This window comes from Myxine glutinosa, chromosome 7 (genome assembly GCF_964187855.1).
Source record: "Myxine glutinosa chromosome 7, kmMyxGlut1.1, whole genome shotgun sequence".
NCBI classification, from domain to species: Eukaryota; Metazoa; Chordata; class Myxini; order Myxiniformes; family Myxinidae; genus Myxine; species Myxine glutinosa.
Window position 1 is genome coordinate 122,034,612 of NC_136267.1, and position 15,577 is coordinate 122,050,188.

The 15,577-nt window shown below is 49.5% G+C and overlaps 2 protein-coding genes across 2 annotated transcripts in view; one reads left to right on the forward strand and one right to left on the reverse strand.

Moving 5' to 3' along the window:
- LOC137430806 (leucine-rich repeat-containing protein 3-like) overlaps positions 1-427 on the forward strand; it is a 3,941-nt gene extending 3,514 nt beyond the window's left edge. The window contains exon 4 of the mRNA XM_078781150.1: positions 31-427. Within this exon, the coding sequence (XP_078637276.1) occupies positions 31-33 (3 nt within the window). The 3' untranslated portion in view covers positions 34-427. The remainder of the gene's footprint in view (positions 1-30) is intronic.
- Positions 428-7,153: 6,726 nt separating this feature from the next.
- The window catches only part of LOC137431492 (uncharacterized), a 33,547-nt gene continuing 25,123 nt past the window's right edge, over positions 7,154-15,577 (reverse strand). The window contains exon 5 of the mRNA XM_068122854.2: positions 7,154-7,898. Coding sequence (XP_067978955.2) covers positions 7,768-7,898 — 131 coding nt within the window. The 3' untranslated portion in view covers positions 7,154-7,767. The remainder of the gene's footprint in view (positions 7,899-15,577) is intronic.

Here is a 15,577-nt window from a genome sequence, read left to right on the forward strand (position 1 = left end):
AACCTGCAGTAGAAGGCACTGAACCTGCAGTAGAAGCCACTGAACCTGCAGTAGAAGGCACTGAACCTGCAGTAGAAGGCACTGAACCTGCAGTAGAAGGCACTGAACCTGCAGTAGAAGGCACTGAACCTGCAGTAGAAGGCACTGAACCTGCAGTAGAAGGCACTGAACCTGCAGTAGAAGGCACTGAACCTGTACCAATGTAAGGAAACAGACAGTTTGTGGACCAGTAGTCAAACGTTGCATTAAAATCAAGAGACGCCTCTCAATGTGCAATTTAAATGTTGACATTAAAATTACTTGAATTTACAGTTGATCAGTTAGGAATTAGCTCTCATTTGCTTTACATCTCAGGGGTCTTTCTTTCTTTACAACACTGGCTTTTACATGCAGTGAAGTTTACCACAATAAAATTCTTCATTACTGGAGTTTTGGATTTTGTGTTTGATGTACATTGAGTGTTTTTCCCATTTGATTTTTAACAATGGAAAATGCCCTAGTATGGCTTAACCTATGGAATGCAGTCATACTGTATTTGACTCAAATGGGTTATACTTTGATCATAAATAAAATCTCTCATGACTCTACGATAATCTGACACACCAAGACTCGAAATACCTTTAACTGCACGAGCAGGTGCTCGTTTTGCTGGTTGCATACTCATACAGCCTGAATGACTCAAACCACTGAATTTCCAAAGCACTACAAAACCTTATTTGGAGACATATTAGTATGAAGAAAAGAAACCAGGCCCTCTTAAAGGCACAGGATGCTCTTCACCTTTGACCCTCCCCAAGCCCTCCTCTTAACAAGTTTCCAGGTTTTTTTTCTTCCTGAAAGTTTGTGGCTGTATGCATCTTGTCCACCCCATGTGTCCTCTCCTACCCCCTCATTCATTCCCACATTCCGATTTTGTCCCTCAACGCTGCTGTCGGTGTTTCGTCCATGTCTTTGTACCGTTCCTTTTGATCCGTTATGTCCTGATCTGTTCTATGTTCTCGCTCTTCCATGAGCCTCAACATTATTCACAAAAAAAACCTTTCAGCATTTTTATGGGAGCAACTCTACTGCCATTTGGCGAGCTACGAGTACATACAGGGTGGCCAAAAAATGCTGGACGCATTTTAACTTATAGACAAATCCTATAAGCAATGCTATTTTTTTTCTACTGCAGATTATACGGGACTCCTGTAAGATTTACAAACCTAGTAACATGAATAAGTGGACAAACAGCAAAAGAGCAAGGATCCTGGAACTCCTGCAAAGATCCTGGATATTTCAAGTCCGGTTCAATAATTCCAGTTCAAAGATACTTCAAAATAATTTACAATGTTCAAAATAAAGAAAACATCCTTCAAGGAACAAAATACTCTCAACATGCCAAGAGGTTTTGTGAAACTTCCAGTACACAATTCTCGCCTCTCCCAGGACGACCCAGAAGCGTCTGTACGATGAATAATATTGCAGTTTTGTGTGTATTTGTTCAGCGTGGTCCATCCTGTTCGACAAGAAAACCGTCACAAGCATCGACCATAAAGAGAACATCCCTTCAGACCATGTTGAAGAATGATTTGCGCATATTTCCGAACAAAATCCAAGTGGTTCTTGAACTTAGTGATATTGTTCCATGAAAGTTTGTGAAATGTTTGTTTGTGAAAAAATGATTTGGATTCCCACATCCCACATTTGGACAGGGATCATTTTTGTACATTCTTTTGTTTGTTTTTGTCTCCTCCAAAATGGCGGTCTACCAGCAAACGGCCTGGATGTTGTAACACGTAATAACACCACAAAAAACTATCGATTACGCGCAGAGCACAAGCATCCATCCCACAGTGGATTCTTGAGACGGACCACCTGCAGACACTCGGTGATTCATTGGCAACCGATGCCCAAACTAGAATGGCACACCTTTGCCAGACGGAACAGTTTACATTTTGCATCCCAGTGATAAGCCTGATATGGATCCGGACTTGAACTAAAATCGAATCGGCTTGTTCTTGTCCCCGAACCAACTCATCCACCTAGTTTTGTCATAACCTGTCCACAACTTTTTGAAATATCTTGCTACATAGCTTCGTTTTAGCCCCATCTCTCAATGGTGAAGAATCACTTAAAGTTCTAGTATGCGGATCAGGATTCGGATCTTCACCAAAATCGGATCAATTCGTCCTCGTCACACACCCATCCTGTCCACAAAATTTCCTCCGAATACGTCCACAACTTTTTGAGATATCCTGTTCACAGACCGACAAAGAGACAGGGGTGAAAACATAACCTCCGAATCCACGTTTGGTGGTAGCGGTAAATATGGTACGACTGGTACGTACACACTTTAAAAGGTAGGCTTATTCTTCTGCTGAAAGGCTCTTTTTACAATAAATATAAATATGTCAGGTTTTCTTGGCCTCCCTGTTTTTCAGATCAGATTTCTAGTGGACAGGAAGAGATATAATCCCTTCAAAATGTAAGCAGCGGATTTCTTTAAAGACCTTAACTTACTATAATTCACCAAAGGTCTGTCCGTCCGTCCGTTCGAAGGTAACGCAAAAACGGCTTAACCGATCGCAACGATATTTTGGGTGGGTAATCCCGGGACCCCCTGGAGTAAAATGGGCTACATTGTTTTTCCAATTTTTCCCAATTTTCCAATTTTCCAGTTTTTCCAAACACCATGGAATAATATTAACCGATATGAACAGTGATGTGGCTTTTGTTGAAATTCTAAAAAATACTGTTTAGATGTTGATGACTTGCGTGTGATATGATTTAACGGATGTTTATATAAATCGTTTATAATAATAAAAAAAAGCCTTCAATTTCTGATATTTTACCTTTTCATTTGGGCCTCCCAATTGAAGCCCCACCACTAGGGCGGGCACCGTTGCCAGCTCTACCAATTTAATTCAACCTTTTTAGTTTTCCTATAACAAGAGATCAGAAAAGAACAGAATTGTTTGAGCCTTTTTCCGACTGCTCTATGAACAAGACTGATGTGACGTCACAGTCAAAAAAAATTAAACTCCATCAAACTATTTCAGTTACACCTGTCAATCTGCATATAACTTGTACAAAGAGAGACTCAGGTGCGTATAGGTTGATGGTCATACTCATACCTGCGCTGCACGGGGATATGGAAGAATAGCATGGTGTCCTTGTCCGAGTAAAAGCCGTTATCAGATGCAAGCACTCCTTGGAGGTCGATAAGAAACAGTTTCCCACAGGTCGACATTTACATCCATGGTGCCTCGGGTCACCTGCCTGATCACAATCACACCTCCTACCTGGGGATCTTTGTGTTCTCAATGGCGCCAATGGAGCCTCACTCAGACTTTCCGTGCTGACCTGTCATTTTAAGGACGTTTATCACAGTTTGAATGTTCCTTCGGATTACTCCATCGTCAATATAAATAAACGAGCTTCGTGAGGGATTCTAAGTCTAATTACAAGTTGCAAAAGACCAAAAACACCCTGATAGTTTCTCACCAGATTAGCAGCTCGTTATAATAAATAAACAAGACCGAAAGTCTAACATCGGTCTTGTTACTTGCGAAAATCCAAGATGTTTCAACTATATTGGTTGATCTTGTGCGATATTCTGTCTGTCTCTGTTTGTCTGTCAGTTGCCTGCAGGTCACAATCTTCAACCGATCTTCACAAAACTTCACCAAATGATAAAGTTGGTCATAAGTAAGAAGCCTATTGTTTTTGGGGTCAAAAGGTCAATATAGGTCAACACAGAGCCCTTTATACACTTGATGTAGGGCTCCAACATGGCGCCTGTTACCGAGTTGGCCAAACTCTGTGTATAAAGGGCTCTGGGTCAACATAGGCCAAAGGTCACCAACTGTGTCAAATTTCTAAAATCCTCAATTTTTATCCGATTGACTTGAAATTTAAAGGGCTCTGGGTCAACATAGGCCAAAGGTCACCAACTGTGTCAAATTTCTAAAAGCCTCAATTTTTATCCGATTGACTTGAAATTTTAAGAGGATTTGCATATCTGGTCACTGAATCCAACCACCAATAATTTTTGAGGTCATCATAGGCCAACAACTTATTTTAGGTATTTCGCAGGTATCGTGCTATGCACGATACTATGCAAAGTATGTTGTTTGATACTTTAGTTGAAGAGGATATAGTATAACCTGGGCAGGGGGATACCAGTTAGCAAATAATGTAAGTATTTAATTATTTTTTTTTTGAAGTACCGGTACTCTAAGTTTCTAAGCTGTCTGTCACCATGGAAGTGAAGAGATTGCATTGAGACACTGGTTTATTCTGTTTCGAATCAACAATGAACCAACCATACACCGCTTTGATCCAGTAACTTTGCAGTCATGACAAAGGGATTGCGGTGTTACGATTATATTTGTTATATTATTATTATTAACGTTATCATTATTTTTACAAAAACGATACCACAGTATTAAGAAACCTGAACAAATTTGTTCCAAGCGGCCTGAAGGTGAGGTAGAGCATGGCGATTGTGAAGCGTAAAGGAAAGGTAGCGCATGGCGATTGTGAAGTATAAAGGTAGAGCATGGCGATTGTGAAGCGTAAAGGTTGAGCATGGCGATTGTGAAACGTAAAGGTAGAGCATGGCGATTGTGAAACGTAAAGGTAGAGCATGGCGATTGTGAAGCGTAAAGGTAGAGCATGGCGATTGTGAAGCGTAAAGGTAGAGCATGGCGATTGTGAAGCGTAAAGGTAGAGCATGGCGATTGTGAAGTGTAAAGGTAGAGCATGGCGATTGTGAAGCGTAAAGGTAGAGCATGGCGATTGTGAAGCGTAAAGGAAAGGTAGGGCATGGCGATTGTGAAGTGTAAAGGTAGAGCATGGCGATTGTGAAGCGTAAAGGTAGAGCATGGCGATTGTGAAACGTAAAGGTAGAGCATGGCGATTGTGAAGCGTAAAGGTAGAGCATGGCGATTGTGAAGCGTAAAGGTAGAGCATGGCGATTGTGAAGCGTAAAGGTAGTGCATGGCGATTGTGAGGCGTAAAGGTAGAGCATGGCGATTGTGAAGCGTAAAGGTAGCGCATGGCGATTGTGAAGCGTAAAGGTAGAGCATGGCGATTGTGAAGCGTAAAGGTAGAGCATGGCGATTGTGAAGCGTAAAGGTAGAGCATGGCGATTGTGAAGCGTAAAGGTAGAGCATGGCGATTGTGAAGCGTAAAGGTGGAGCATGGCGATTGTGAAGCGTAAAGGTAGAGCATGGCGATTGTGAAGCGTAAAGGAAAGGTAGAGCATGGCGATTGTGAAGCGTAAAGGAAAGGTAGCGCATGGCGATTGTGAAGTGTAAAGGTAGAGCATGGCGATTGTGAAATGTAAAGGTAGCGCATGGCGATTGTGAAGTGTAAAGGTAGCGCATGGCGATTGTGAAGCGTAAAGGTAGAGCATGGCGATTGTGAAGCGTAAAGGTAGAGCATGGCGATTGTGAAGTGTAAAGGTAGAGCATGGCGATTGTGAAGCATAAAGGTAGAGCATGGCGATTGTGAAGCGTAAAGGTAGAGCATGGCGATTGTGAAGCGTAAAGGTAGAGCATGGCGATTGTGAAGCGTAAAGGTGGAGCATGGCGATTGTGAAGCGTAAAGGTAGAGCATGGCGATTGTGAAGCGTAAAGGTAGTGCATGGCGATTGTGAAGCGTAAAGGTAGAGCATGGCGAATGTGAAGCGTAAACGTAGAGCATGGCGATTGTGAAGCGTAAAGGTAGAGCATGGCGATTGTGAAGCGTAAAAGTAGAGCATGGCGATTGTGAAGCGTAAAGGTAGAGCATGGCGATTGTGAAGCGTAAACGTAGAGCATGGCGATTGTGAAGCGTAAAGGTAGAGCATGGCGAATGTGAAGCGTAAACGTAGAGCATGGCGATTGTGAAGCGTAAAGGTAGAGCATGGCGATTGTGAAGCGTAAAGGTAGAGCATGGCGATTGTGAAGCGTAAACGAAAGGTAGAGCATGGCGATTGTGAAGTGTAAAGATAGAGCATGGCGATTGTGAAGTGTAAAGGTAGAGCATGGCGATTGTGAAGTGTAAAGGTAGAGCATGGCGATTGTGAAGCGTAAACGTAGAGAATGGCGATTGTGAAATGTAAAGGTAGAGCATGGCGATTGTGAAGCGTAAAGGTAGAGCATGGCGATTGTGAAGCGTAAAGGTAGAGCATGGCGATTGTGAAGCGCAAACGTAGGGCATGGCGATTGTGAAATGTAAAGGTAGAGCATGGCGATTGTGAAGCGTAAAAGTAGAGCATGGCGATTGTGAAGCGTAAAAGTAGAGCATGGCGATTGTGAAGCGCAAACGTAGGGCATGGCGATTGTGAAATGTAAAGGTAGAGCATGGCGATTGTGAAGCGTAAAAGTAGAGCATGGCGATTGTGAAGCGTAAAGGTAGAGCACGGCGATTGTGATATATGACAGGTTCGACGATATGTTCGGCCTGAACAGCATAGGAATCAAAATGGCGGAGTGTGGAGAGTCAGCCACGTACGCCGTAAACCGTAATGACATCTCAAACGTAATCACGTCACATCACCCCTGTCATGTGACCAAATCTTCAGCTCTGATTGGTGTACGTCTGTGAAGGACATTCATATACATACCAGGGCATGCCGTAAAGATGGCGGCAATGTCCCGGGTCTCACCTTCGACCAAGTTTTATTGAAATCATTTGAATACTTTTTGAGAAGAGGCAAAAGTCGCGATCCTGGAAAGGTAATGAAATCCCTCACGAACTCTATTGATGATGAAGCAATCCGAACGATCCTACCTGGTGGAAACAAACGTTCCTCTCAGTAGATGGGCTCAGATTTTATTTGCACCTGATATGAGTTCCCAAGTAGTTCCTGCAGTGAAAACCAATAAGATTAAATTAATTACGGTGTCTGTGATTATTCGATGCCAGCAGGGGGCGACGCAACGCGGAGTACGCCTTCCTGTCAGCAGATTTGTTGTTCACGGTATTTTATTTCCCTGAATAATCCTTTGGATTAATAGCCTGGCACATCTACCTCCTTTCCACCCCCAAATTAGTGCTTCCACCCCCAAAATTTTGACACACAAATACCTCTGAACTATCCCGACAGCTCTTGACATGTAAGGATGTGTATTTAATACATTTTCATTCAGACTGCGAATGTATCTTCAAAAGCATTTCACAATTATAAGGTTTTAAAGGCAATTTATTTGCTAATTGTAGCAAATGCAGAAATGCAATCAAACAAAATGAATCATCACAAAATGGGAATTAATGAATCAATGTTTTCCGTAATTGGGTTATTAATTTAATTAAGAAATGAAAATCAACATCATGACTATTCAAAGATTCTGGTGCATAGTCATGTGACCATATCTATGAAGATAGCTGGTAATGCTGTGAATGTGTCTGATGGTTGATGCTGTGAGATTGTTTGATAAATTGTGGATGATGCTGTGCATGTGTATAATGGTTGCTGATGATGCTGTGAGTGTGTATGTGTGTGGTTGCTTGTGATGTGAGTGTCTATGATGGTTGCTTGTGCTGTGAGTATTTGTGTGTGTATGTGTGTGTGAGTGTGTGTGTGTGTGTGTGTGTGTGTGTGTGTGTGTGTGTGTGTGTGTGTGTGTGTGTGTGTGGTTTCTTGTACTGTGAGTGTGTATGATGGTTGCTTGTGCTGTGAGTGTGTATGACGGTTGATTGTGATTTGAGTGTCTATGATGGTTGCTTGTGCTGAGTGTCCATGGTGGTTGCTTGTGCTGTGAATGTGTGTGAAGGTAACTGAAGGTGCTACCCCCATCAATTGGCAAGCTTGCAGCAGCGAGCACTTGTCCAGTCGATGCCAGCGCACTGACAGTGGCACTTGATATCGTTCTGAATGTCCCATGAGCCGCAGGCCATGCCACAGGCACAGGAGGTGGCGACATAGCCTGTTCAGGTAGATATAAATAAGCAAGTAAGACATATTCATCAGTGATAAATCTTGCAAAGACTATAGTGAAAGCAATTTATGGCTCCATTTCAATTCAATAAATTGTGATGTACCACAAAGTAATTAAGAAAGTTAAAGAACAATCAACCAATCGTGCATGTTTCATCTCGAGATCCCAGCACAACAACACAACAACAACAACAACATGCATTTTAAGGCCATTTTCCCTACTAGAGCGGGCGTTAGCCTTGCGGTCCCCATGACAATTTCTCCATTTTGCCCTATTTTCTGCATCTCTCCTTGTTAACCCCCTTGCTCGCATTTCTTCTTCCACCATCTTTAGCCAAGTCTTTCTCGGTCTTCCCCGTCCTCTACTTCCTTCTACATTCATTTCCATCACTCTTCTCAACCAGTCACTTTCATCCTTCCTCAACACATGACCAAACCATCTCAACCTGTTCCTCTTCACAGCATCAATCACAGGCTCTATTCACATCATCTTTCGCAATTCATCATTTGTCTTCCTCTCTCTCAACTATACTCCGCACATCCACCGAACCATTCGCATTTCCACCCTTTCCAGCCTTCGTTGCTGCTCAACATTCATGACCCATGTCTCGCTCCCATAAATCATAACACTTCTCACACATGCAGCATACACCTTTCCCTTCAGCTTCAACGACACTCCCCTCCTCATCAGCACGCCACTCAGTTCCCGAAACTTCTTCCATGCACATCTCACTCGAGCAACCGTTGCCGTGTCTGATCCACCTTCTCCATTCAGCATGTCTCCGAGGTAGCAAAATGTTTTCACACCTTCCAGCTTCACGCCGTCTCCAAGATCCAACTCAACATTTCCTCCATCTGCAGCTCCCTCTGTGCACACCTTACATTTGAATGTAGCCCCCACACTGGTTAATGACCCTCTTAGACCACTACATTTTTGATGAACCCACTCAGTGCACATTGCACATTGAATGGAGTTCACTCCGACACCCTTACTGCACACAGCACATGGCCACTTCCCAGTTCTTTCCACCTCACCACATGCTTTACCACTTGCCATCACCTTCGTCTTTCCTATATTCACTTTCAGACCTTTTGTCTCCATACATTCCTTCCACTTGTTCATCTTTTCCTTCAGTCCATCCATACTTTCTGCAATCAACACCAGATCATCTGCATACAACAACTCCCACGGTAAACCCTCCTTTACGTTCTGAGCCAGCACCTCCATCACAGCTACAAATAGTAGTGGACTTATTACCGACCCCTGATGCACTCCCACCTTCACCTCAAACTCACCACTGTTCCCGTCCTTCGTCCTTACAGCTGTGCGCGCTCTTTTGTACATTGCCATCACAACTCTGATCAACCATTCCTCCACTTCTAACTTCCTCAATGCCCATGTCAATACTTCGCGTGGAACCCTATCGAATGCTTTCTCCAGATCAACAAACCCAAGAAACATCTTCTTCCTCTTCTCCATGTACTTCTCCTGCAACTGCCTCACAATAAAGAGCGCGTTGTAGCGGTTGCCGCTGAACATACACAATCGCCTTACACCTGCCGAGGACGCAACCACGGAGCGATCGCTGTGCAGGGCTCGCCTAGACCGCCCGGAGACGCTCAGTCTCGCCGTTCCCGGGCATGTCCAGACTCGCCCAGGTCTCCCGGACACGCCCAGTCGCGCCTTTTAAGGGCAAACGCTCCGGCATGAGATATTCGAGTGCTTGTATATAATGCTGCCCGATAAACGGGCTTTTCAGTTTTACCCGAGTTGATTTGATGCAATAAAGAAACTCGGACGAATCCCAGCTTTTTGTCGCGTCCATTCTTTCGATTCGAGTTGGAGCACAGCTCCTTCATTGGTGACCTACCGACATGGACACGGCAGTTGCCCTCAAACTGCCTACCTTCTGGGAGGCTCACGCGGCGGTTTGGTTCACCCAGGCGGACTCCCAGTTCACCCTGCGAGGCATCACCGCCGACGACACCCGCTTCCATCATGTGGTAGCAGCACTCGGCTCAGCCACCGCGGCCTGCGCCCTCAGCCTCCTCCAGCACCCGCCAGCCGCTGACAAGTACGGCGCGATCAAGAAGCTCCTCCTCGACGCTTTCGCCCTCTCATCGGCGGAACGCGCACGGCGCCTGCTCGACCTGCCCGAGCTCGGCGACAGGCGCCCGACGCCCGTCCGAGCGAATGGATTACATGCTCTCGTTGCTCGGGGAGCACGCCCCGGATTTTCTTTTTCAAGAGCTGTTCCTCCATCAGCTGCCTAGCCAGGTATGCCTCGCCCTGGCAAGCACGCAGATCACGGATCCCCGCGCCCTCGCCAGGGAAGCCGACAAGATCTCCTCGGCAGGCCAACGCATCGGGGCAGCGACCTGGAGCCCGCCGCCGTCCGAAGCAACGCCCATGGCGCCCGAGCACCCGGCACGGTCGGCGGCCGAACTGCCGGCACAATTGGCGGCCGCTACGCCGCGCCGACCGCCTCCAACACGACGACCGGGGCCTCCACCTGACCAGGCGTGGTGTTACTACCATGCCAGGTTCGGACAAAAGGCCCGGACATGCCGACCCCCGTGCACTTTCGGCAAGTCGGGATACGGCCGGGCCGGCGTTCATTACCAGCCATGAGCGCCGGCCACACGGGCAACTTACTTTTTATCAGGGACAAAGCGTCCGGACGGCGCTTCCTGTGTGACACCGGCGCCCAACTGAGCGTCATACACGCCTCCGATCAGGACAGGCAGTCCGCGGTTTGCGGCCCCTCCTTGGTGGCGGCCAACGGATCGGCCATCCGCACCTTCGGCCCGCGCAACGTCACCCTCTGCTTCGGCAGCCAGCGCTTTCATTGGACTTTTGTGACTGCAAGCGTGCCCATGGCTCTGCTGGGCGCCGACTTCCTCTGCGCACACGGGCTGCTGGTTGACGTCAAACGGCGTCACCTCGTCAACGCTGAGACCTTCAGCTCCCTGGCATGCACATTGAGCAGTTCCGCGCCGACCGAGCTAGCATGTGCCCTCCCGGCAGCGAACGAGTTTGCTCGCCTCCTCGTGGAGTTCCCGGCCCTCACGCGGCCGACGTTTTCGGCCGTCGCGGTACAACATGGTATCGAGCACCACATACCAACCACGGGCCCGCCGGTCTACGCCAGAGCCCGCCGCCTCGACCCAGCCAAGCTCGCCGTGGCCAAAGCCGAGTTCGACGCTTTGGAACACCTCGGCATCGTGCGGCGCTCCGATAGCGCGTGGGCTTCGCCACTACACATCGTACTGAAGCCGGGGGGCGGCTGGCGCCCATGTGGCGACTACCGCCGCCTTAACGATGTTACCACCCCCGACAGGTATCCGATCCCGCACATTCAAGACTTCTCCGCCCGTTTGGCAGGACGGGTCATTTTTTCGAAGATCGATTTGATACGGGGATACCACCAGGTACCTGTCAGGCTGGCCGACGTCCCAAAAACGGCCGTCATCACGCCATTCGGCTTATTCGAATTCCTTCAAATGCCATTTGGCCTCAAGAACGCGGCTCAGGCGTTCCAGCGCTTGATGGACGGCGTGCTGCGCGACCTGCCGTTCCTCTTCGTCTACCTGGACGACATCCTCGTCACCAGCACGTCCCGGGCCGAGCACCTCCTCCACCTCCGAACACTGTTCGGGCGCCTCAGCGAGCACGGCCTAATCGTCAACCCGGCCAAATGCCACTTCGGCACGACGGCCGTTGATTTTTTGGGCCACCACATTACCAAGAACGGGGCCGTGCCGCTGCCTTCCAGGGTCGAGGCCATCACCGCGTTTCCGCGTCCCCGCTCCATCAAGGCCCTGCAGGAGTTCCTCGGAATGGTGAATTTCTATCACCGCTTCGTGCCCCGCGCTGCTCAGCTCATGCGGCCCCTCTACGAAGCCCTCCGGGGCAAGCCGGCCAAACACGACGTCGTCTGGTCCGCAGCCATGGACGCGGCATTTACAAGCTCAAAGCGGGCCCTCGCCGAAGCAACACTGCTCGCTCACCCGGTGCTCAACGCTCCCATCGCCCTCACCACGGATGCCTCCGACTACGCGGTGGGCGCCGTACATGAGCAATGGGTGAACGGGGTTTGGCAGCCATTCGCTTTTTTCAGCCGGCAACTCCGGCCGAACGAGCTCAAATATAGCACGTTTGACCGCGAGCTCCTCGGTCTACACCTGGCCGTTCGCCATTTCCGCCACCTCCTGGAGGGCCGACCCTTCACGGCTTTCGTCGACCACAAGCCGTTGGTTTACGCAATGGCCAAAGTCACGGAGCCGTGGTCGGCCCACCAGCAGCGCCACCTCTCCGCCGTGTCGGAGTTTACCACGGACATCCGGCACGTCGCCGGCAAAGACAACGCCGTGGCCGACTGTCTTTGTCGGGCCAGCGCGAACGCGGTCCACCTCGGCGTGGACTTCGCGCTTATGGCGGCTGACCAGACCACTGACACCACGGTGCAAGCCCTCCGGGCGGCGGACACGGGCCTCCGCCTGGCCGACGTCCCCTTCGCGGACACTGTCCTGCTCTGCGACGTCTCCCAAGGCCAGCCTCGCCCCATCGTGCCCGTTACCTGGCAACGCCGCATCTTCGCCTCCCTCCACGGCCTTTCCCACCCGGGCCGGAAAGCTTCCCAGAAGCTGGTGTCGGCGCGATTCGTCTGGCACGGCCTTCGACGGGATGTCCGCGATTGGACCAGCACCTCCACGACCTACCAACAGGCCAAGGTCCACTGACACACCCAGGCCCCGCTGGCACCTTTCACCATGCCCGAACGGCGTTTCGACCACATCAACGTGGACCTGGTGGGACCCCTCCACCCATCACGGGGTTTCACACACCTGCTCACCATGGTGGACAGGACCACCAGGTGGCCGGAGGCCGTTCCCCTCGTCTCCACCACCACCGCCGACGTGGCGCAGGCTTTCATCGACACCTGGGTCGCCCGTTTCGGCGCACCGGCGGACATCTCTTCGGACCGCGGGCCGCAGTTCACCTCCGAGCTGTGGGGCGCGGTCGCCCGCAACCTGGGGGTCAGGCTCCACCGTACCACGGCCTACCACCCTCAAGCCAATGGGTTGTGCGAGCAGTTCTACCGTTCCATGAAGGCCGCGCTCATGGCCGGCCTTCAGGACGGCGGCTGGACCGACCGGCTACCGTGGGTCCTTTTGGGCCTCCGCACGGCCCCCAAGGAGGACTACCGGGCGTCCACTGCTGAGCTGGTCTACGGCCAGCCGCTACGCATCCCGGGCGAATTCGTGCCCGACGCTACCAGTCCCTGGTCCGCAGCTCGCCAGCGCTCGGACCTCCAGGAGACCGCCCGACGGTTTGCCCCCGTGCCAACATCCCACCACGGTGACCCCCAGTCCTAGGTCCCCCCAGCGCTTCGCACAGCGGAGTACGTTTTTGTGTGTCATGGCTGCACATCGGATTTTTATGTGAAAAATTAAAAAATATTTTTTCACATAAAACGGCTTTTTTGCGCGCAAAAAAATTATTTTGCTATTTTCGGAGAAAAAAAGAATTTCGCCCTTTTTCGGGAAAAATAAAATAAAATGCCCTTTTTGGTCGAAAATGTCTGGCAACGCTAAAAAAAATTAGGGAATTTTTCGAAATTTTAAACTGCGATCGAAATTTGTAACTGCGATCGAAATTTTTAACTGCGATCGATCTCAAAAACAAAACGTTGCGTCCACTTGCGTGCGTTGCGTCCCCAGCGTGTACAGCAGTGGGGCGGTGTACTACAGTGAGAGAGTGTACACAAAGTGTGAACAAGTCTCCTATCAAGATGAGTGCTGCTCTTCGTGACAAGTGGCTGAAGGAATTCAACGCTGGCGGCGATGGGGCCACCTTCAAGTACGTGTCGAGTGACACGGCTTTCTGTCGAGCTTGTGAAAAGACTTTCCGGGCGAAGCAGAAGTCTGAGCTGGCCCAACATGTCCGAGGAGACCACCACAAGAGCAACTTGGCCTTGAAGAAGAAGAGGACGGTCACGCAAGCCACCATGGAGGACTTTGGTGGCGGAAAGAGGCACAAGTGCGACGTCGTGGCTCAGGAGCTGTGCCAGGCCATGCTGGCCGCTGGCATCCCATGGTCGAAATTGGAAAACCCTGCCCTCCGGTCGTTCCTGGAGAAGCACATCACTCTCCAGATCCCCGATGAAAGCTGGATTCGAAAGCACTACCTCGACAAGTGCTACGACGAGGCCTTGGCGGGGATCCGTGCCGACCTCGGACAGCAGCCCATCTGGCTGTCCGTCGACGAGACGACCGATTCGGCAGGTCGATATGTGGCCAACATCATCGCGGGACGCTTGTCCAAGGAGGGGTACTTTCGTCCCCACCTCGTCCAGTGCATGTTTCTGGAGAAGACCAACTCCGGGGAGATCGTGCGTGCAGTCAATGACACGCCAATGACACGCCGATGGACACGCCGATGGATCTTTGGCCTGATTTCAAGCCGGAGTGCCTCAAGGTCCTCGTCAGCGACGCCGCGGCCTATATGATCAAGGCTGGCCATGCCCTGAAGGAACTCTTCCCGGACTTGCTGCATGTGACTTGCATTGCCCACGCGCTCCACCGTGTCTGCGAGACAGTCCGAGAAATGTTCAAGGACGTCAACGACCTGATTGCCACGACGAAGAAGGTGTTCGTCAAAGCCCCGTCGCGTGTTGTCTTTTGGAAGGAGCAGCAGCCCAATCTTTCTCTCCCCCCGGAGCCCATTCTGACTCGGTGGGGGACGTGGATTGACGCCGAGGTGTTTTACGCCGAGCACTTCGAGGCCGTCAAGGACATTGTGGACCAGCTGAACGATGACGACGCGATGGCAATCCGGAGTGCCAAGGACCTGTTCGGAAAGGCGGACATCAAGCTCAGTTTGGTCTTCTTAAATGCCCACGTGTCGTTCATCCCGAAGATCCTTAAGCAGCTGGAGGAGGCCGGCATGGAGCTGGCCAAGGCCTTCCAGCTCCTTGATCAGGCCAAGGAGGAGCTCGACAAGATCCGAGGCTGCCGTAAGGAGATCCTGCTCACCAAGTTCAAGGCGGTGCTGCAGCGCAATCCCGACATTGGTGTGCTGAGGACAGTGGCTTTGATCCTGGATGGAGATCAGCACGGATCTGAGGTTGGTGTGCCGGCTGGAGTCAAGCTTGCCGACATCCCCCTCTTGAGGTACTGCCCCATCATCAGCGTCGACGTGGAAAGGTCCTTCTCCGTCTACAGAAACGTCCTCACCGACCGCCGACACCGCCTCACCAAGGAGAACATTACCAAGATAATGATTTCAAACACCTACTTTAACCGTTCCTAAAAGGGTCTTGTCAATTTCTTCTAGTCCTCTACTTAATCAAACAATGCGGTTGTAATAAAGGTACCTGAACGTCATTTTTTACCTGTTTACTAGCCCAGAGTGTTTAATGTTGTGCAGGAAAAAGCTTACCATTTTTTGTTCTTTTTTTGACTGATTTCTGAAAAACTTGGTAATAATAAAAAATGAATAAAACGGGGGAAAAAAATATTTCGGGATTTTTTCACATAAAAAAAAAAAAATTCCGCTTTTCAAAACATAAAAGGCCTATTTTCTTAACATAAAAATCCGTAGTCTAGCATGACGCACACCGGGGGCCACTCAGGCCGCCGTACGATGGACCCTTCCGGGTCCTG